We start from the raw sequence: 22,437 nt of genomic DNA on the forward strand, positions 1-22,437 counted from the left end.
TACCCTGAAGTTGCTACTCAAAGCAGCTCAAGAAGCGTTTCATGTAAACGGGCTCATACACATTGTTTCTGGGCTATTCACTGTCACTTTAAGAATCCTTTACAACCCCCATAACAATTTCATGCCAGCTTGTCGTGACTTCTACTGTATTGATTTCTCTCTATAATTATTATACTTCATTATTAAAGTACCAGGACTCTATGGCTAAAAGTAACCATTTTGAGCCTTTGTAGTTTATACGCTCCTCCCTCAGTCCCTGAAATTAAAGGGTAACCTTGAGCTAATTTTAATGGGGAGAAGAAGCAGACTCCCATGTGCCAATTCCAGTGAAATGAGTTCTCTGTAAACTGCAAGTATTTCTGCATGAAGTTTTCTCTGAGAAGCAACACTAATCTAAAATGATGCACTAATTTAAAATGATGCTGTGGAAAAGAAAGTCTGTCCAAAGAATGTTGTTCTGACAAACTGATAGAAATTATGTCAAAAATATTTCAGAAAATGATGAACTGTGTCCAGGAAATGTCACTTGCAGAAAAGGTAGAGTTCTATACTGCACTATTTACCATAACCAAAAATTCCACTGTGTATCCCAAACTCACCCTTTCCAAATCAAAACAATTCTACCAATCTCAATACCGGGCTCACTGACATTGTATTCTTGAGCAGGGCCTGTAAAAGCCCCATACTTTTGGGGTGGAAAAGAATTAGAGGGAGGTTACAAGTGAGAATGTAATTAAGTTATAGTATTTCAAGAAGGAAGTAAGTCTTAAAGGCACAGGAGCAGGCTGTCCCCATGTGCTATAAGATGAACCACTGGGGAGATCACCAGAGTGGCTGAACAGGGAGCTTTTGCCAGGACTCAGGAAAAAAGAGTTTCCCACTTTGGAAGAAAGGGTAGGCAACCCAGTAAGAGTACAGGGATCTTGTTAGATCTTGCAGAGAGAAAATTAGAAAGGCAAAAACCCAACTAGCACCAGAACTATTGCAAGGGTTAACAGAAAATGTTTTTACAAATACATTGACAACAAAAAGAAAGCCAAAGAGAATCTTCATCCTTTATTGGATGCAGGGGACGAGGGGGGGAACACTGCCACCAAGGATGAGGAAAAGGCTGAGGTAATTAATGTCTTCTTTGCCTCAGTCTTTAATAGTCAGACCAGTTATCCCCAGGGTATTCAGCCCCCTGAGCTGGAAGACAGGGATGGAGAGCAGAACAACCCCCCCATAACGCAGGAGGAAGCAGTTTATGACCTGCTGCTCCACCGGGACACTCACAAGTCTCTGGGGCTGGGTGGGACTCACCCGAGAGTACGGAGGGAGCTGGCAGAGGAGCTCGCCAAGTGACACTCCATCAATTACCAGCAGTCCTGGTTAGCAGGGGAGGTCCCAGATGACTGGAGGCTCACCAACGTGATGCCTATCTGAAAGAAGGGCCAGTCACAAAAGAAGAGGATCCAGGGAACTACAGGCCAGTCAGCCTGACCTTGGTACTTGGGGAAGATTATGGAGCAGTTCATCTTGAGTGAGCTCACAAAGCATGTGCAGAACAAAGAGGGAATCAGGCCCAGACAGCATGGCTTCATGAAAGGCAGGTCCTGCCTGACCAGCCTGGTCTCCTTCTACGACCAGGTGACCTGCCTAGTGGATGAGGGAAAGGCTGTGGCTGTTGTCTACCTGGACTTCAATAAAGCATTTGACACTCTCCCACAGCATCCTCCTAGAGAAGCTGGATGCTCATGGCTTGGACAGGTGTACTCTTCACTGGGTACAAAACTGGCTGGATGGCCGAGCCAGAGAGTTGTGGTGAATGGAGCTAAATCCAGTTGGTGACCAGTCACAAGTGGTGTTCCCCAGGGGTCAGTCTTGGGGACAGCTTTGTTTAATAGCTTTATCAATGAGCTGGATGAGGGGATTTAGTGTGCCCTCAGTAAGTTTGTAGATGACACCAGGTTGGGCAGGAGTGTTGATCTCCTTGAGGGTAGGAAGGCTTTATGGAGGGATCTGGACAGGCTGGATCGATGGGCCATGGTCATCCCTATGAGCTTGAACAAGGCCAAGGGCCAGGTTCTGCACTTGGGTCACAACAACCCCATGCAACACTACAGGCTTGGGGAAGAGTGGCTGGAGAGCTGCCCAGCAGAAAACGACCTGGGGGTGTTGGTTGACAGCCAGCTGAACATGAGCCAGCAGTGTGCCCAGGTGGCCAAGGAGGCCAACAGCATCCTGGCTTGTATCGGGAACAGTGTGGCCAGCAGGAGTGGGGAAGTGATCATGCCCCTCTACTCGGCATTGGTGAGGCCGCATCTCAAATACCGTGTTCAGTTTTGGTCCCCTCACTACAAGAAAGACTTTGAGGTGCTGGAGCGTCTCCAGAGAAGGGCAATAAAGTTGGTGAATGGTCTGGAGACCAAGTCTTATGAGGAGCAGCTGAGGGAACCGGGGTTTGTTCAACGTGGAGAAGAGGAGTCTGAGGGGAGACCTTATTTCTCTCTACAACTGCCTGAAAGGAGGTTGTAGTGTTGTGGGTGTTGGTCTCTTCTCTGAAGTTACTACCAACAGGATGAGAGAAAATGGCTTCAAGCTGCACCAGGGAGGTTTAGATTAGATATTAGGAAAAATTTCTTCACTGAAAGAGTGGTCAGGGATTGGAATAGGCTGTCTAGAGAGGTGGTAGAGTCACCATCCTTGAAGTATTTGAAAAACAAGTAGATGTGTCCCTTCGGGACATGGTTTAGGAGGCACGGTGGTACTGCATTGATGTTTGGACTTGATGATCTTAGAGGTCTTTTCCAACCTTAATGATTCTATGATTCAAAAGGAAACAAACCATCTTGTAGTGGGTTTGCCAGCTGAGAGTGATCTAGTGAAAAAATCCAGGGGGGAAAGCTGAAAACTGTGGAAGGGACAGTGGTGTTGTTGAAAAAACAAGCAGAATAAGCTTAGCAGAAAAGTAAAGCAGATGCCTCAAGCAGACATTGGCTATTATTTCTTATGATGAAGCTACTATGGACCTCCTGAATGACTGGTATAGCTTAGAGCAGGAGCATCCAAGCTTAGATCTACTGGTTTATGTAAGGTATCCAAATAATCAAGGAAGAAGCTACTTGGGGAACCTGAAAGACTTGAAGTGAACATTGCCATGATGGTTTTCTGGAGAAAAATCCAGATTTTGGCTGAAGAAATGAATGTGATCTGGGAAATTCAAAGCATCTGGAACTTCCTTGCAGTAACTACTAACTGTACTGCAGTGAATCAGTGTCATTAGGGAACCAGGTAACTTTCCTGAATTTTTTTTTGGTCAAAACATACAAATTACATTTCATATTTTGACTAAATTCCTCTTACTGATCCAAAATCGTATCACATAAAAAAACATGTTGACGCTATACATGCAAGACAATGTCAACACCATTTTTGTTCCACATGAATTAAGTATAAAGATGCTGCAATCAAATTCCGGTGTTGTTATGAGAGGTAGTCTGAAGACTTGCCTTGTTTCTTCAAAGCCCAATCTAAAGAATGTGATGAAGAATGTCTTGAAGAAATGGCAGCAGTTGCTTGTATCTGTTGAAGTTTTCATGTGAGAGAGAATAATCTTATTCATTCAAGGAGTTTTGAAATAATTTGTAGAAAGCCATGTATTTACACTATGGATTGCTCCTCTATCTCATCAAGTAGAAGAGGCACTGAGCAAAAGTAGAGAAAAATAATAAAAATACAGAAAAATGTTTTTAGCAAAACCTGTGCAAGGTTCTATAAATTAGACTTACTGAAAACACCAAAAGTAGAAAAAAACTATAAATTACAACATGATTACACTGCCACATTTCCCATGCAACCTGATGCTATAATTTTGGAAATTCCTTGCTGTTCTAAGTATTGTTTTGAACGTAAAAAATGATTCAGAGAGACTGTAAGTCAGCTAGAGAATTTAACCAGCAGCATCATATACACCAACAGAAATGCTTTTTTCCATTTCATAACCTTTTGCAATTCAGGTGGCAGCAATACTGAAGCAGTGTAAACCTCTCCTTTAGCCTACTGAACCTCAATATCAGGGTCAGGAGGCTCATCACAGGAATGGTGGAAAGTGACTTCTTCCAAGGGGTTACTCAGAATAAGGACTTATATTTATCATATGGGGACTAAACTTCTTCATGTCTAAGTCAGACTGAACACTGTCTTAAAGCACAGGAGCTGGATAATATCAGTAAACAATCCATGAAAGAATTCAGAAGAACCCTTCCATACTATGTATATGTAGGCAGGCTATAAATGTCGAGTAAATGAACCTGACCTTGCCCATGTCATTCCTTCTTGCAGAAAAAAGGCAAAGAACATCTGTAGGTGAGATACTATAGAACTAGTTCCTTAACTGGAAATTATTCTAAGGAAAGAGGAAAAATGTACAGGTTTTTGCTGCTCTTTTTGTTGGTTTTCTTTTTAGTCTAACAAAATAAGGTGCACAAAGTAGGAGTCTGACCTCATGGATTATACTGTAATGTAGGAAAATCACTTTATTTCAGACCTTCCTATATGTGTAAATCTGAGTAAAAAGGGTCATTACACCTATTGTGCACAACAGGATAAATTAACTTTCTTAAGTTACAATAGCAATAATGATAACCCTGAAAGATTTGGGTGAAAACTTCACAAAATCTACAATTGCTGATTAAAAATAACAAACAAAAAGTGTGAAACCTGGCCTGTTAAAACAAATACTTTCACACAAGCAGAGAAAACATATGTTATAGTGGATTTACATCAGAAATAGTAACAAAAGTTGTGAAGTACATTAGGTACTATAGTGCCTTAGTCTTAGTAATACTACGGGACTGCTACTTGCAGCCCTGTAACCTTTACCTGCACTGTTGAGGCAGTGTTTTCAGAGCTTCTGTAGTATTATTTTTCCTTTATTCTCATCATATTCTTGTATTTATATTGTTGTTCTCACAGCCTTGCACCTGCAAGCCCGAATAGCGGTGGGCTTTCACAGGAAGTACCTATGACTGGTCTAAGAACAACTCCTTCATTCCCTTGTTTCCTTATCTCACTTCATAGATTTTAGTTTATTAGAGAGAACCAAGCCACTATGCATGATAATAATAATTTAAATATTCAATAAATATTAACATGTAATATGTGTACACACAAGCTTAACAAGATAATTCGTGCATCCCAATCAGTGCTAATGCCGTTGTTTAATGGGAACAACTGGGGACGGAGGGAATGGGGATGGGGGGCGGGACAGGGCAGGGAGAGGAGGTCCTGACAAAAGTATATAGCACTAGGGGAAAACAAGGTAAAAAACCATCTTCCTCTGCCACCCACAGCACTGGAGAAATGCCCAGAGCTCTTCTAGGGATCCTGCGACTGCTTCTCCCACCTGACCACTGGGGAGAGTTTTCCTTTTCCCTTTGCACTCTGTTGTTTCACCTCTCTCCTAAATCGGCTTTTCAGAGTCAGTGTACGCCATCAGCTGTGGGCCCCTCTATAAAACCTCTGCACCACAAACTTCTTACTCATTCCTTACTCTCATCCTCTGCTCTTGCCTATGCAGGCTTTCCCACTCCCTCATGCTTTTTGTGTCACCCAGCTGACCTCATCAACTAACCCAGTAAAGAAGTACTTTTTTTCTTTTCTTTTTTTTCTTTTTTTTTTTGGTCTAAACTTGGATTAAAGTCCTGCTGCATTAGCAGGCTGAATCCTGTGGTCAGATGAGAGCAGAACTTCAGTGCAAGGGACAGAGCAGCATGGAGGAGGAGGCAGAGGCACAGGATCTCTTCTTTTAGAGGTTGGCAAGTGGTAGGTCAGCTTGGCTAATTCTTGTATGGTAACAAATGTAACTCACTTTGGGTAAAAGTGGTCTGAGGTAGGGAGCAATTAGGTAGGAGCAGTAAGGACACAATATTCCAGTAAAGGGTCTTCTTTTAACAAACATGTCAGAACCTGAATGCTGCTGCACTGTTTTCTATATTAATATGGACTCCTGTGTGGGAGTCACGTCAGTGGAAAACTGAGCAGCCACAGCAGGAGCCAAAAAGAAAATATGTTTCAGGGAAAAATGAAGTCTCTCATCAAGGCAGTCATCCAAGCACTAAATAACAAGCCAGCATCTGACACAGTAATAAATTGGGATCCATTCAGAAGAGGGATAAAAGTCTCCCAACCTGTTTAGAACATTCCCAGGCTTTAATTTTTTTTTTATTTTTCTCTTTCATAAGACTTTCAAATAGTTTTTAGCCTCAACTTAGATGGAAAGACCCTTCAGAGGGCTGCCTAATAACTTCTCTTGCCACAGGAAAAGTTGATCAACCCTCTCTCTCTCAGGAGAGACAGATAATCCATTGTCTTAATTGCCCATTCTCTTAACAAAGCCTTGAATATTAAAGTAAGCAAGACTCACTTCTTTTCACTCCAGGAGACAGAAGAAATGGAGAGACAGAACTCTGAAGTTTGATTCCATTCCCGTTTCTAATTGCTATTTATTTCATTGCTCACTAGCTGGTGGTGCTGGCATACTTCTGACAGTATTAACTCCTTGCCCTTTCTTGGACCCTTATGTTCTAGGACATTTTATGAGAGTGTATATTTTAAAAAAATAGCACTAAACTGCCTAAATCATGAACCAAAATGTAAATTAAGAGACAATAAAGACGTGGAGAGAGGGAGAAAAAAAAAAAAAAAAAGAGGAATTCAAGAAAGACAGTTGCTATCAATATAATTATCTTGCCATTTCTAGAGGATGCTGTGGGATACAGCTGTCTGCACAGGTCAGATGATTAGCCTCTTTGCTTTTCTTTCTCACTCTACTTCATTAAAGAAATTCTAAAGGGAAAATTACATCAACAGTGCCCTGTAAATATTACTAAAATATTTTTAGTATCAATATCATTGTAAGAGGTATTTTTTCAAAAATATCTTGCAGTTTATTTTTCAATATATAAAAATGTTCAGTTGATTATAATTCTTTAAAATTAATTGGAGTATTGTCATAAGACTATGTTTTGGGTTTTGCAAACTTGTGCAAGAGCAGTAATTCCCCACCAGCTAATCCACTGTATGTCAAAGGGTTCTTCAGAACCAGAAAATATATTGGTTATTTCTCTGTAAATACTACTAACTAGCTTTTAATTAACATTTAAATTTGCTTTTAAAAATACCTTGTTCATATAACCTCTGCTTCAGAAGGACATGTCTTCAAAAAAACTAGTCAGATAATAAAACATGCATGAAATGCAACAACTTAAACTGATATATCAAAATTTCAAATAACAGGATTTTCATTAAGTATTTTTTGGCTTTATAAAAAAGAAACTGAAAGTAATAATGATAAGCTATTTCTTTTTATCATTTCATATGACACAGTAATGAAAATGTAAAACACCACAGAGGGGAAAAAATCAATTAAGAAAAGAAATAAAGAAAACTATTTCCCAAAGCTTTTGTTCTTCTAAGGATATAGCCTCAGTAATGGAATAAACAACATTTTTGCAGCATGCAAGAAAAGCAAATACGCTTGGACCTCTGGAAAGTAATACAATGGTGATATTTCAGGAACGTATTTTCAATTTGGCTTTTTTTTCCCCTGCAGTTTTCATAAATGAGCAGATTGGTAAAGTATGAATGGCATTTAGAGGAACAAAATTCTGTAGGCCCTACATTTCCTTCTTCAGAAGCACTCTTGGCAATTTCTTTCAGGTAGAGAGGTCGTCCAGGTCCTCTGCTTTAAACAACTGAGAAGCTTATTTCTCATCCATTTATCCACCTGTTGTGGCCTCCACTGCCGCTGTACTCCCCAGAACTGTCACTATTTCTTTGGGCAGTCTGAATCCCCAGGAAAGGGGCTTTATATTGATTTTTATGGCAATTGTTTCTAAATGGATTTAGGAATTCAGAACTAATTAGAGTGGAACAGAAAAAACATTTGCCTCAAACTTTAATTAAGCAAGGATCTGAGATTCACGTACTCTTGATCTTCAGTCTACTGTACTAAAAGGTTATAAGACACAAATGTTAGTCATGTTGACCCCTGCCTTCGCAGCATTTAACAACTAATCTTCTTCCTGAACAATTTTATCTTCCTTTTAGGCTTTCCTAGAAAAGAGTGAGTAGTCTTTTTCAGAGTTTGGGCTCCTTGATCTTATCTCAGTCTTCAAAAGATATGACAAAAACATAATCTACTACCAGCTATATGCCCACAGTAGAAAACTGAATAACCTAGTAATCATCTGTACAAATTTCAGCTTCCACAAGAGGTGAAGGAAGCTATACAACATACACATTTAATATCTTCTTTTGTAAAGAGTGGTGACCTTAAGGATTTAACTTAGAAATATATTCCTACACCATGTTTTTGATTAAAATCCAGCAACGTTCAAATTTTTCAACATATTTTGTATGCAATAATCTAAATGTTTAACTTTTATTAATTAGTTGTTGCTCCATTTCTTACTAAAATGTCAGACATTTTCAGGCACTGCTTCTGTTATGCTATTATTATTATGTTAGTTATGCTGTTTCACACTTGAAGAAGTAGGAGCTGATGTTAATTGAGCTAGTCCTATTCAGCTGGTAAAACTAATGACTAAATCTTACTTCTCTTTCTGTAATTGAAACCAAATTAGAAGAGGCAAATGACCTTTTTTTATTATTTCCAAACCCAGCATTATTTGTTTCCAAAAAACAAATCTTAAAAAAAAGAATCAGTGTCTGGCTAAACATTGGTGTTGTTACATGGGCACGTATGCGAGATATTTATTGATCGTGACAAGATATTTCTGTAACTGAGATGTTTCATTTCCTAAAGGATTTTTTTCTGTGCAAAATGACAAGTAAGCAGAAAACACATTCATAACAAGATTAATATGCAATCTATAAAACATTTCAGGAATATTATCATTCACAAGAAGCCTGTTTCTCAGCCGTGAGACAGATGTGTCCCATTGATGTCCCGCTGCGTTCAGCACCCCATCTCTCAGAACGCTGAATTACTGATGGTTAACTGACACCGTTAGTGATGTACCACCTGGTGCTTTCACCCAAACAACGTCCAGGCCAGCTTTGTTTTGAAAGCAAGATGAGGTGCATGCACGCTTGCTGTTTTGGATTTGCATTTTCTACATTTGATTTCAAACTTTAGGAATATTTCCATGACAAAAAAAAAAAATCCTAAGTAAGCCTTTCAACAAAGGAGTTATAGCAGGTCTACTATAGAAGCTGCTTAACTATTAGCTGTGAGGGAACTAAAATTTGCAGTTTTTTAATGAGATTTGCAGCTCCTAGCCACCAACTTCTTAACTGCAGTCCACTATGACAAGAACATTTTCATAACTCTTTTCCTTGTGCCACAGTGCTTAAATCTTCTTCCTTCTCTACTGCAGTACTCCTTACTTACACCCCTCACAATTCCCTCAATTCTTCCCTTTCTTCTTCAGGTCCCTGTCTATTTTAGTTTGCTTTCTGTTCTCACACAAGGAGAGAGAGTGCATTTTCCTGGCCTACCGAGGTGTGCGTTCTGGTTGGTATGCTGGGGGGACAAGAGCTGGAACCTTCCACCCAAGAGACACAGATAAGCCAAGTGGAACAGCCTCTCAGGTGCTGAGACACAAACAAACAGCTTAAAATATTTTATATGTCTTCTGGTTGTTTCTTCTGCAGGCTGATTGCACATACTATTTCTTACATCATCCGGCAAGTTCCCAAGTTTATTTTCTGGGGAAGGGGGAGTGGAACTGCCAGAGTATACTACAGCACACATCCTATTTTCTTGGAATCTGGACAAAAATAAGTGCTTGCCATGATTATATTAGTTTTAATTCTCCTCTCAGAATTTTAGGGTGGTGCAATGTTATTACATAATGAAAATAGTGAAAGTGAAAAATCTCTAAACAAACTTAGTTTTCTTGATACAAGTTTAGATCTGTACAGAGCCAGTAAAAACAGCATTCTGATCCAGAGTGCGCATGCATACTTTTTGCTGAAATTGTTAAAGTATGCTCAGTCTTTGGTTCACCACTGCACAGCATTTTTGCACAAATTAAACTTCCAAAATATTACACTAAAATATACATTATATACATATGTATATTTATTTGTTATATTTGGTAAATATACCAATATGTATCTAAAAGTATATACTTTTGTAATTTTGTACTTTTACTGGCCAGAAGAGCCCAGATCAGATGTGACTTCTTAGAATATTTGTCCACAAGCAGATACTCATTTTTCATATTGTACATGTAAACTATTTCAGTCTGGGCTTTTTAGGGTGATGATTTTTTTTTTAAGTTAAGAAGATGTGATTTGTGAACCTAATTCTTCCTTTGGGATGTTAATCTGCTCAAAATTAAATGCCACCGGTAATGGTTCAAAGATAGCACATCCATAACTAGAAAGTAATAGCTAAAATAGAAACTCTCAAGCTTGTTATTGACTGGAGATGTAAATCCTGGTTACATTCCTTCACAGGATTCATGCAGAAGCAGTGAGGGTACTGGTGCTGAAGTACCCCTTTGTTCCTTTGTTCCCATTATTACTGTATCTCCTTCCACGCCCCCCCCCCCCCCCCCCCTTCTTTTTTTTTCCTTTGATTTCAAACTGCTGCAAAATCCATCTCTGGACCTATCATCTTACACTCTCTGTCACAATACACATTAAAAAAGGTTTTTCTTGTGAGTATGATATTAGCAACCTAGGATTAACCTCTACACTTTTGCTTCCCCTAATTATTTTCCATGTAACAGATGCTGAGTCTGTCTGAAAATCTTCAGTAGAATGGATCCTAATAAAATCTCGTTCAAGGGCAACACGTTTGGCCTTTCATGATGTTTCACTGGAGTCACAAGCATGCACACCAAAATCATTATATAAAGAAGAGGATAAAAGCTCGGCTATTACTGCTCAAATGTACTTTATTACTTAATGTAAAGGTAATAAGCAAGGGGAGGGCATGGAACCAACCAAAAACCTTTCCTGATATGCATCATCATTTCCTCTCCTTGATTCCCTAAAGAAACAAGTTCATAATGAGAAGGAATGAATGCCATTTTAATCAATACATGTTTTTTTCCACTGTCAAAAATGGATTTTTCATCTTCATCCTTAGATATATGTATTTAAAGTCTCATTTTCCATGCTCTCAGTTACTCTGGTACATCTCCAGGGCAACTCATTTGACAGTAATAAATTTATCTTACTCTAGAAGAGATGGAAATCTGGAAACTTAGATTAAGCTTCAGTACTTTTGAAAAGTATTTCAGTTGAATCCAGCACTATTTTCTCCGGCAGCTGGCAAATTAGATTCTGATTTCAATAATATTCATTTGCATCTCATAGAAAATATTTTCTGTGCAGATTCAAGGAGAGACAATAATTTTAGGATCACAATCTAGCAATTAACCAATTTTATTAAATTATAATATTGTTATCAAAGAGAAACACTGAAATGGTAACTAAGGCAATAATAATTTTAGGTTGCTGTTAATTTTAGTGTCAATGAATAGAATTTGTTTCTAAACTTGCACATCCTCTCTTTTATAAACTGTTTTATTCCATTTTAGAACAGATGTTACACTATTTATTCTCTTACTATTTTTGGTTTGGTTTTGTTCCATTTTTTTTATTCCTTCTCCCTGCAAAACAATGGTGCCAAACAACACTCAGCTGTCAATGTGAAAATATATGACAAGCTTAAAACATGCTTTGATATGTTTGTCGTCTGTGTCTGTTTAAGGAAGAAAGTACAGTATCGAAAAGACAAACTGCTTAGTAAATTAATACACTTTGAACATTCATAAATGCTGAAAAAAAAAGCAACCCCAAAGATGTCTCTAAAAGTGCATTAATAGGCCATTCAAAAGATTTCTCATTGAAAAGACTTTTCAAACAGGAAAAAGACTTCTGCAATTTTTGCAATTTCATTTATAATGTGAGTTTTCTAATCACTAAGATGTTGAGCATTACATAAAGTTTAGGTTGGAGTGTTTGTGTGTTTTGAGATCTCCCCTGCAACTGCATGCTGAATAAGAGCTCTCTTGATCCAATTTCTTTAAAATTCCAATTTTTTTCTCTCCAACAACTGTAACTAAATCAACATTTCCCTTGACATCAGACCAGTAGTTAAGTCAACTTCTTCACTCTTACAGGTGTCAAAACTCCACAATATTGCATATATCTGCAAATCACTAACAACAAAAAAATAAAAAACTATTTTTAAGAGAAAGGCCATATCCTTCATTACCACTAATGCAACCTTTTTACAAGAAAAGCAGTAGCCGAACTTTTGATGGGTTCTGTTAAGTGACCCATATCTGGATGAAACTGTGCTGTCTGAGCTGACTGTGTTCCAGAATACAGGGTCTGCTGGATGAGACTGGTTATTTAATACTCAGTCCACAGGCCTGATTATTGAAGATTATTTTGCAATTTTAGCAGCTGTTCTTTCACCAGAAGTTAAGTAAAATAGAATTGAAGCAAACAGAAAATTTAAAACTAATCAAAACACAGAAACAATTATAGTAGATTTGTGCTTGAGAATCAGTACTCAGACTGAATTACCCCAGAATGGGTTTCAGTCTTCCCAAATAAATCACTAGATTCCTCTGGATTATTATATTGCGGGTGGGGGGAGAGGGGATGTCATCTGGATATTTTTTGCTTTGGGGTTGGGAATTTTTTATTCCACACAGGACAGACTGATGCTTCTTTCCCTTTTATGTTTATTTTACTTTTCTGATTTCTAGTATCTCCCCTTCACTCCTCACTTCCTTCTTAATTTTTCTAATTTATTTTTTTCTGATTACTTTCTCCAGCTCTATACTGCTAACTCAAGCCATTTTCTATTCCTGCTTTGCCTCCCAGGCTGAAGATTACTGAACAAGGTTGCAAAAGCACTGCCTGCAACTGAGCTGAAAACCAGAAGATAAAGACTGAAGTTAGTGTCTGTGGACTATATTTGAGCTTGGAAATTAATTGTTTGTGACCTATTCTGCAGCCAGTTATATTGTGATTTACACAATATGTAGAGAGCAAAGGGTAGATAACCTTCCTGACAGCCAACTGTTTCATCCACTAATAAAACAACAGTTCTGTGATATGCGTACAGGACATGAGGCAGCTTTCCTTATCAACATTTTCTCACTCTTCTGTCTTGCAAGTAGACTGTCATCTTGAAGAGATTCATCAAGACTGGGGAAAACTGAATGAAGTTAATAGCTTGCTTTAAGCTACAGGAAATGAGACATTGTGCTCAACCTCAAGATTAAAAAGAATAAGTAGAATACATTTAACTGAAGTTCAGTCAAATATAAAATGTGTTCTTATATTTCTTCAAGCACAGAAATAAGAGCTAATTAAACAGTCATATGTCACCTGCAACAGCTACTTACCAATTCTTTAAAAATATTTGCCAAGTCAGCTAATAAACACTTGTAGGAATGCATCAGTTATCTGTATTAAAATGAGTGATATAAGCAGAGGTATCACTATATGAGCTAAGTCTGATATGGCAGCTCATTTCTGAAGGACTAGACTGCCTGTTATGTATGAAGAGAGATAGCAGACAGGCAGGGCATCCCTCCTCTAAAACTGACACCTATTTGTTCTGGATTTAATTCTACAGCTGAATGAAATTAGAGTTGTTCAGTCAATTAAGTACGAATTTATTACATATCTTACCTTGTCAGCTCCTATTTAAAAGCAATGCTTATGAAGGGGCTGCATTTATTAACTATTAAGTGTGGTTTGAAAGTGGTCCCTAGATAGTGTATAATTCAAGTTTATTACACCATAGAAGCATAAACCTTAGTGGCAACAAGAGGCGTATGTAAAAAAGTCACCGCAGTGACTGTCAATTATAACTCCATCAGCAAGCCTGAGACAAGATTTAGACTGGAAACTCACGGACAAAGCCCTGTAACCCCATGGGATGGAGCACCCTGAGAACAGACTGCCAATTTTGTAAGAAATGCTTGAGTCTGGAAATACAGATATTGTTCCACATAAGAAGCCTCCCCGCCCCAGAAGTAGGAAGGGGGACTTGCATATGTCTTTGCTTTGATTGCCTTCCTCTTTTTTCCTGATAAACAGAGGCTGAGAATATGGGACTCTCATCTGGCATGCAGGATTTGATCCCAAACAGGTTGTATCCATAAGTACCCGAATTATCAGAATATGTATTCAATCTCTGTCTCTCAGTCTTGTCTGTTCCACATGAAAGATAATATTCACTGAGTCAGACAGAGACTGAGCCAATCACAGCCATCAATATCCCAGGCTGCTGTGCATTTTGGGTCTGAGTCACCCCTAACTCTTCTGATTTCTCAGGAAATTTTATGTAGAGGCTAATGGACTGACTAAATTGTCTCTGGGAATTTTCAAAGCACAGTATCCTTTAAGTCATTCCCTCTTTCAACTGGATTTTATTGTATTGTCCCAATACTAACACAGTAATTCAGGATGGTATACATGGGCATTTTTCTTTGCCGAGACCTCAAAATAGAAATTATTCCCTCCAACTTCAACCTTTTCCAGATATTCAGACTTGTTGTAAAATACTAGCTACATTTAAAAGAAGAATACAAAACCCCTCAGTCTCTTACATCTGTAGCTTAACATCACTCACCTTTTCCACATTATTTTTGGCTGAATATTTTAATTGGAATGAAACAGGTATCACTTAGGTGTCTGTTAATATTTTTTTCAAAGACTACACAAGAAGAAGATGCCTTGTGCATATAATAATATTCTTTTTAATAACAATGACACCACCATAATTACAAATGTTCTAATAATTGGAACAAAGGACAATTTTGGCCATCTGCCTCGTAAATGGTGTCTTTCTATGGCGTAGCTCACACTGTAGGCTCTTCTTTGTCCTGCACAAGTCTGACTATCCAGACTTCTGGAACACAATGGAGTATTTATTAGTAGATTCCAAAATTAATTAGCTTGTATTTATTCAGTGTTTTGAAACAGAAAACCATTACACATATTGATGTTATAAGTAATTATGAATAAAAGCTATCTTGGTAAAGATCTGATGTTAATTCCCCAATGCCTGGCATGCAGCATAATTATTTCTATAAAGCTTGAGGTTTTAGTAGTGTGGAGTCTAGAAAATGTTACCAAAATCAGACTTAAATAATGCTGTATTGTTTACATGTTCTAGACCTATTCTTCTAGATAGAGTCACAGATAATCATCTCCTCAGACTTAATAAACACAGGATTTTAGAAAAAATGAAGGCAACAGTTAATCATAGACCAAGCTTTCTTGCTTGGCTTAACAATGAAGCACATCTCAAAGGTTGCATCTTTTTTTAAAAAAAAAAATGCAAATCAAGGACCATTCTCAGGCCCTGAGGTCAATGGCACAATTTCTTATTTATATGGAAAACACCTATTCATTTAGCTTCCACCCAAAAAAAAAGAGCAAATCCGCAAACAAGACAAACCAACCAACCAAACAAAAACCTTAGGCAACAATCAGGGTAACCTCATTCTTACCGCCTCTTAGGAGCAAGCCTTTTCCCCGAATCTTTCTTTTGCGCTACCTGTGCAAAAAGAAGTTGGTTTGGGCCAAAACCTTATCATGAAGCATATTAGCTGTCATACAGTTTAGGATAAAAGCTGGCACCTTGGCCCTCTTTCAGGAATTTTTGACTAAATATATAGGGATAAATAAAACAGGCCAATTAAAGGTACCAATGCCAGGTAGTAAGCAGTCAACAGTTGTCACAAAATCATTGTCAGGCCTATCAGTTTCTTGAATCAGCAACCAATAATTGCAGCTAGCTAGATGTCTCTACTTGATATGAAGATCAGCTTTATACAGACAGTGTTTATTCTATGGTAAATATTCTGTAAATACTTAATGAGTAAGGCTAATCATTTACAGCACTGCCTTGACCTTGCCTTGTTCTATCACAAAGCTCTAGAAGTCCTGAATAACATTAGAGTCACACTGCAAGATTTTAATTGGGTGAGTAAGGAAAGATAGGATATACAAAAACATTTTGTCTTTATTCGTGTAGTTATGCCTTGGAAATTCTAATTTCCATCAAAAGTCAGGCTCTGGAGGAACCTCAGTGTGTGTAAAGGGACAAAACCCTCTCTGAAACAGAACACCACCTCCTTCACAAATCCAGTTTGAAGATTAACCTAAAAAAATCAAACGAAATTACATGATGTGTTGTTTGCAATAGTAAGATATTTTGTCCAGTGACTCAGGAAATCCCTTCTAATTATAAATTCCTATTCTTTTTTGAAACAGCTAAACACAAAAAGTTATGAGCTAAAATCCAGGTCATACTGAAGTAAATTTAATACAAAACAGAGGTGCCAGGAACATCAGCCCTGGGATGGGAAAACTGGATATTTCTAACTGTCTTACTGGGGTGAACATTGAAGTGATCCAGGTGGTACTTTTCTAGTACCTTGTTTTGAATGAGATGAATAAAAATTTTTAGCTAAAGGTTTGGGGCTTAGCTACCTGTTATTCATGGGAATTTCTTTGTTGAATATTTTCAGTTAATTATTTCCAATATCAATAAAGATTTTCACATTTTTAAACACATGGACAGTGTTTTTCCTTTTCAGATTTCTTATAATGGCAGAGAAAGTAATTTTCTTCTTGTCCCCCGTCATCATCAAAACCATCAAACATCAAAAATATTTTCTTGGTAGTATTTTACATTAGTATCTGCTAATATCTGCTCCATTAGCACCTGCTTTAACATCACTAATTTTAGGAAAAGAATGAGAAAGAACTACATCATGTATTAGAAGCTTTGGATATATATAGTCTGTAAAAATACATACAGTAACAACTTTTATCTGCTTCACTGCTGAGTTATCAACAGCCTTAGCTTTTAAGACCATGAATATTTAATTTCCATCATGTCCACTATTCCATTTTCATTAATTGCTAAATTCCCATATCTGTAAAATTGCAAGTGTACATTTTCATTTACAATGACATTTGGAGTTGATTTATAGGAAGTGAAATAGTTTCATTCTACTTTAGTCAGATGCTAAGAAAACCAATAATAGTCATCATTGCTCTGTTCCAGATGCAAAAATAATTTTGCTAACCTAGTCCTCAAAAGCTGCAATTTTTTTTAACATGATAGATTATCTTTAAGCTTTGTAAGTTATTATGCAAGAATAACAGATAAACTGCAAAGTACACCTGTGCGTAAAGTAAATTTCTGACTTCTTTAGGAAGAAAGAAACAATTCTGACAGATTGTTAGTAGTGTAGGTATGTTGAAGCCATAAGAACTGGTTTCAAATCACAAAAAAAAGAAGTAAAAAGATCCTACTACACAGTCTTTCAAGAAGTCACTAAAGATTAGTGAAGCAAGAATCCATCAGCTTAATATTTTTAGTTATGGAAAAAGGAAAGTAGGAGGTAGTCTGCAAAAATACTTGTGGAGTTTTACTTTCAAGTCTTCAAAAGTTAAATGAGCATACTGAGAGATGGAGATTCTTCAATTTCTATAAAATTTTTTATAGGAATGTCTCTGGTTATTAACATAAATGTCTCATTCTCCTTTTTAAGCACCTCTTGACAAATGTACCTGCAAGGGCAGGAAGCATGATGAAATTCACTGCAAGAACCAAGATAGTAACAAAAGCAAACATTTAAAATTTTATTAGTTTTGCAATTAATTGCTTCCAGTACCTGCCTTGTCAAATAAATACTATAAACAGAGACTTCAAGATTCCATGTCTTTGCCACCCACATTACAGTATGTTCTGTCATATTTGTATGGCAGAATCTTTCAAGATATTTTTTTCCCCAAAGTATGCCTCAAACAACGGATATTGAACCATATAACTGAAAGAAAAGGCAGACTATATATATTCACTGTACTTTTAAAAAAGTCCGTTCCTCAAACCCTGGTTAAGGCTCAGCTGACTAAATGCACTTCATATCTGAACTAGACATCTGGTCTCCCTTTATAGTTGGAAGGGCAATGGGTGTTTCCTGGCGATGATTCATCTCTTTCAAGGTACACGTCAAAAATAAGTCACATGAATCATGCCCCGAAATTGTGTATTTCTATCCACTAACTATGAAAAGAGAAAATGGCTCAAATGTAGGGAGGTAGTTAGGTGAGAGAAACAGCATATTTCATATATTCCAAAAAGGTGTGGAAAAAAACAGAGGTCAGCTGCCATTTATAATCCACTCCGCTGTTTGGGAAGCTAAACTAAGGTCTGTAAAAATCTGGATAATGAATTAAAGTGGGCTTGATGAGGTAAATGGTTTTCTGGGTGTTTTTCCTTCCACTAAGCTATTTCATTCTCGTAGGATCTCACAATGATTGTGTCAGATAAAATGCTATCACATCACATTTTTAAAGCCAAATATTACAACATGGCATCACTGCCAATACCCAGGCGTATAAATCCATTATTCACAAATGGTTTAAAATTTTCTGTCACTGAAAACCAGTTTAACTTCAAGCCTTTCCAAAGTTAAGCTCCATTTTGTGACTGCTAGTAACAAATGTTTGTTTACAGAGCATATCTGCACAAGCATTTTAGTAGTCCTCTATTCCACTATAAAATCAAAAGGTGGTTCAAACACCCCATTACTTAAGGTCACATGTGACTTTGCCCTGGAGCAAGCATCCAACACATTCAGGAACCAGACTCTGTTGAGGAGCACCAGCTAATATGCTTGCTTGTTCGTGGTATTTGTCCCATGTGGTTCACTGCAAGGAGGATGCCTGTCTGCCCTGGACACCTGATTCCTCTCCTCCAGGGGACTCCATGCTGGCATAGCACACAGCATGACACTGACAAGGAAACACTCAAGTAACTACAAATTAGGGCTTATTCTTGAGCAAGAATCAGTGGTCTAACCTTACCCAGTACAGTCCCACACATCTGCATACAGTTATTCTGTATATAGACTCTTAGACAGTGGGGAACGCAGCAGCAGCAATGGTAAGTTCTGTGGCTGGATACTAGATTGGGGTGGACAAGGGGGTCCCCAGAGCCAGGGAAGCCCAAGGAAGAGCAGGGAGGCCCACTGGGTCCTGGCAGCTTTCACCAGCCAGGCTGATGCAGCTTGGGCAGTGCCAGGAGCAACTGCAGGAGATTTAAACGGCCCAAGGGAGCGCTGTATTAGTGGAGCCAAGGCGGAGATAGGTGGTTTCAGAACCATGTTCCTGTAGCGGACACCACTGAGCACAAGGCACCTTAAACCCTGGTGACCCATAAAAGCAGAGCTCCACTTCAGTCTCCACCCTCCAGCATCACTACAAACAACAGATATGAAGATTTAATAGCTGTAGGCAGTCATGAGCAAGGTCTGCAAGGTGCGACTGTACCAGCAGCACAGGGTGGATGCCGTAATAAGAAGAGATGAGTGCTCGTAGTGGGTGACTCTCTGTTAAAAGACCCTGAAGAGCCTATCTGCCAACCTGACAGGGACCCACAAGAGGCTTGCTCCCTTCCAGGAGCTATGATACAAGACATTGCTGAAAGGGTGCCGCAATTTGTCAAGAGCACAGATTACTATCCACTGTTAATCTTCCATGTGGGCACAAACGATGCTGTAAGCCAGAGCCTGGGCAGAATGAAAAAAGGCTATGAAGCCCTGGGGGAGCAAGTGAAAAACATTGATGCTCAAGTCATCTTCTCTATTTTACCAGTTAGAGAAAAATGGTCAGCCAGAAATAGATGAATAATGCAAATCAAACCTTGGCTATGTGGCTGGTGCTGTCTCGAGGGTTTTGGCTTTTATGACAATGGGACTTTCCCCAGCAACCATAGCCTGTTAGGGAGGGATGGGATCCACCTGTCTAGAAGGGGCAAGGGAATCTTTAGCAGCAGGCTGGCCAGCTTGGTGAGGAGAGTTTTAAACTGAAAGACTTGGGGGGGTGGGGTCCAATGTGGCATTGCTAATGCCATCACATGGCAGGACAATGAGCCAGGCCAACCACAGCAGTGACAAAGGAGCCTTAACTGCGTCACAAGATGGCAGCAGAAGACCAACCACCTCAAGGGTGTGTATGGCTATAGTGGACCCTCGTGGACCCCTCCAGGGAAACCTGCATGCTCAGTTACCTTTCTGAAATGCCTGTACACCAACGCACGCAGCATGGGGAATAAACAGGAGGAACTAGAGATCTGTGTGCGATTGCAGGGCCACAGTCTGACTGCAGTTACAGGGACGTGGTGGAATAGCTCATGACTGGAATGCTGTCATTGATGGCTACATACTCTGTAGGAAAGACAGGTCAGCAAGGTGAAGTGGGGGAGTTGCTCTATGTGTGAGGGAGCAACTGAAATGTGTCAAGCTCTGCCTAGGGTTGGAGGAAGAACAAGTCAAGAGCTTATGGATAAAAACTAAGGGACAGGCAAATATGGATGGCACTGTTGTGGGCATTTGCTACAGGCCACGTGATTAGGAAGAGGAAGTCGATGAGGCCTTCTACAAGACAGCTGGAAGTAGCCTCACAATCGCAGACCCTGGGTCTCATGAGGGACTTCAACGACCCTGATATTTGCTGGAAAAGCAGCACAGTGGGGTGCGCGCAATCCAGGAGGTTCCTGCAGAAGCACTGAGGATAACTCCACAGGTGGTGGAGGAGCCAATGAGGTGAGATGTGCTGCTGGACCTTATGCTAACAAACAAAGAAGGTGTAGTTGAGGATGTGAGGGTTGGGGGTAGCCTTGGCTGAAGTGACCATGAGATGGCAGAGTTCAGGATCCTGCATGGTAGAAGTAGTATTACAACCCTGGACCACAGGAGAACTAACTTTGGCCTCTTCAAAGACTTGCTTGGAGGAATCTCATGAGTTAGAGCTCTGGAGGGTAGTGGGGTCAAGAGAGCTGGCCAATGTTTAAGTACCAGTTCCTCCAAGCTCAAGATCAGTGCATAACTATGAGGAAGAAGTCAAGCAAAGGAGCCAGGAGACCCTCATGGGTGAGCAAAGAGCTTCCACAAAAACTCAAATGGAAGAAGGAAGTTTACAGTATGTGGAAAAAGGGACTGGCCATTTGGGAGGAATATAGGAATATTGTAAGGGTATGCAGAGATGCAATGAGAAAGGCCAAGGCCCACTTGGAAGTAAATCTGGCAAGGGATGTCAAGGATAACAAGGGCTTCTTCAAATACATCAGTAGTAAAAGGAAGACTGGGGAAACTGGGCTGCTGCTGAATGAGGTGGATGCCCTTGTAATGCAGGATGCAGAGAAGGCAGATTTACTGAATGCTTTCCATGCTTCAGTCTGTACTGCTAAGGCTTACCCTCAGGCATCTCAGCCACCAGAGTTAAGAAACAAAATCTGGAGAAAGGAAAACTTCCCCTTGGTTGAAGAGGATTGGGTTAGAGATCACCTAGGCAAAAGGGATCCTCACAGTTCCATGGGCCCCAATGGGATGCACCCACGAGTGCTGAGGGAGCTGGCAGATGCTGTTGCTAAGCTGATGGGAGATTAATATCCATCATCTTTGAAAGGTCATGGAGGAAAGAAGAGGAGCCTGAGGGCTGGAGGCTAACCAATGTTACTCCAGTCTTCAAAAAGGGCAAGAAGAAGGAACCAAGAAACTATAGGCCAGTCAGCCTCACCTCCATACCCAGAAAGGTGATGGAACTGTTCATTCTGGAGGTCATCTCCAGATATGTAGAGGACAAAAAGGTTATCAGAAGTAGTCAACATGGATTTACCAAGGGAGATCATGCCTGATCAACCTGATAGCCTTCCATGATGGCATGACTGGCTGGGTAGATGAAGGGAGAGCAGTGGATTTTTTTTACCTCGACTTCAGCAAGGCTTTTGACACTGTCTCCCACTACATTCTCATAGATAAGCTTGGGAATTGTGGGTTAGATGAGAGGACAGTGAAGTGGATAGAGAACTGGCTAAATAGCAGAGCTCAGAGGGTCATGATCAATGGTGCAGAGTCTGGTTGGAGGACCGTAACTCGTTGTGTTCCCCACGGGTCTGTACTGGGTCCAGTCCTGTTCAATGTATTATTCAATGACCTGGACAGAGTGTTCCCTCAGCAAGTTTGCTGGTGATACAAAACTGGGAGGAGTGGTTGATACACCAGAAGGCTGTGCTGCCATCTGGTGAGACCCACACAGGCTGGAGAGCTGGGCCAAGGGAAACCTCATGAAATTCAACAAGAGGGAGTGCAAGGTCCTGCACCTGGGGAGGAACAACCCCATGCACCGGTACAGGCTGGGGGCTGACCTGCTGGAAAGCGGCTCTGTTGAGAAGGCCCTGGGAGTGCTGGTGGACAACAAGCTGACCCTGAGCCACCAACGTGCCCTTGTGGCCAAGATGACCAACAATATTCAGGGCTGCATTAAAAGGACTGTGGCCAGCAGGTTGAGGGATGTTATCCTCTGCATCTACTCTGGCCTAGTGAGGCCACATCTGGAGTACTGCATCCTGTTCTGGCTCCCCAG

The 22,437-nt window shown here is 39.7% G+C and overlaps 1 protein-coding gene across 1 annotated transcript in view; it reads right to left on the reverse strand.

The window, feature by feature from the left end:
- Positions 1–19,178, reverse strand: part of KCNH8 (potassium voltage-gated channel subfamily H member 8) — a 166,019-nt gene extending 146,841 nt beyond the window's left edge. The window contains exons 1-2 of the mRNA XM_064441809.1: positions 19,065–19,178; positions 15,705–15,804 (exon numbers count right to left, since the gene is read on the reverse strand). Coding sequence (XP_064297879.1) covers positions 15,705–15,804; positions 19,065–19,178 — 214 coding nt within the window. The remainder of the gene's footprint in view (positions 1–15,704; positions 15,805–19,064) is intronic.
- Positions 19,179–22,437: the final 3,259 nt, after the last annotated feature.

This window comes from Phalacrocorax carbo, chromosome 2, assembly GCF_963921805.1.
Source record: "Phalacrocorax carbo chromosome 2, bPhaCar2.1, whole genome shotgun sequence".
NCBI classification, from domain to species: domain Eukaryota; kingdom Metazoa; phylum Chordata; class Aves; order Suliformes; family Phalacrocoracidae; genus Phalacrocorax; species Phalacrocorax carbo.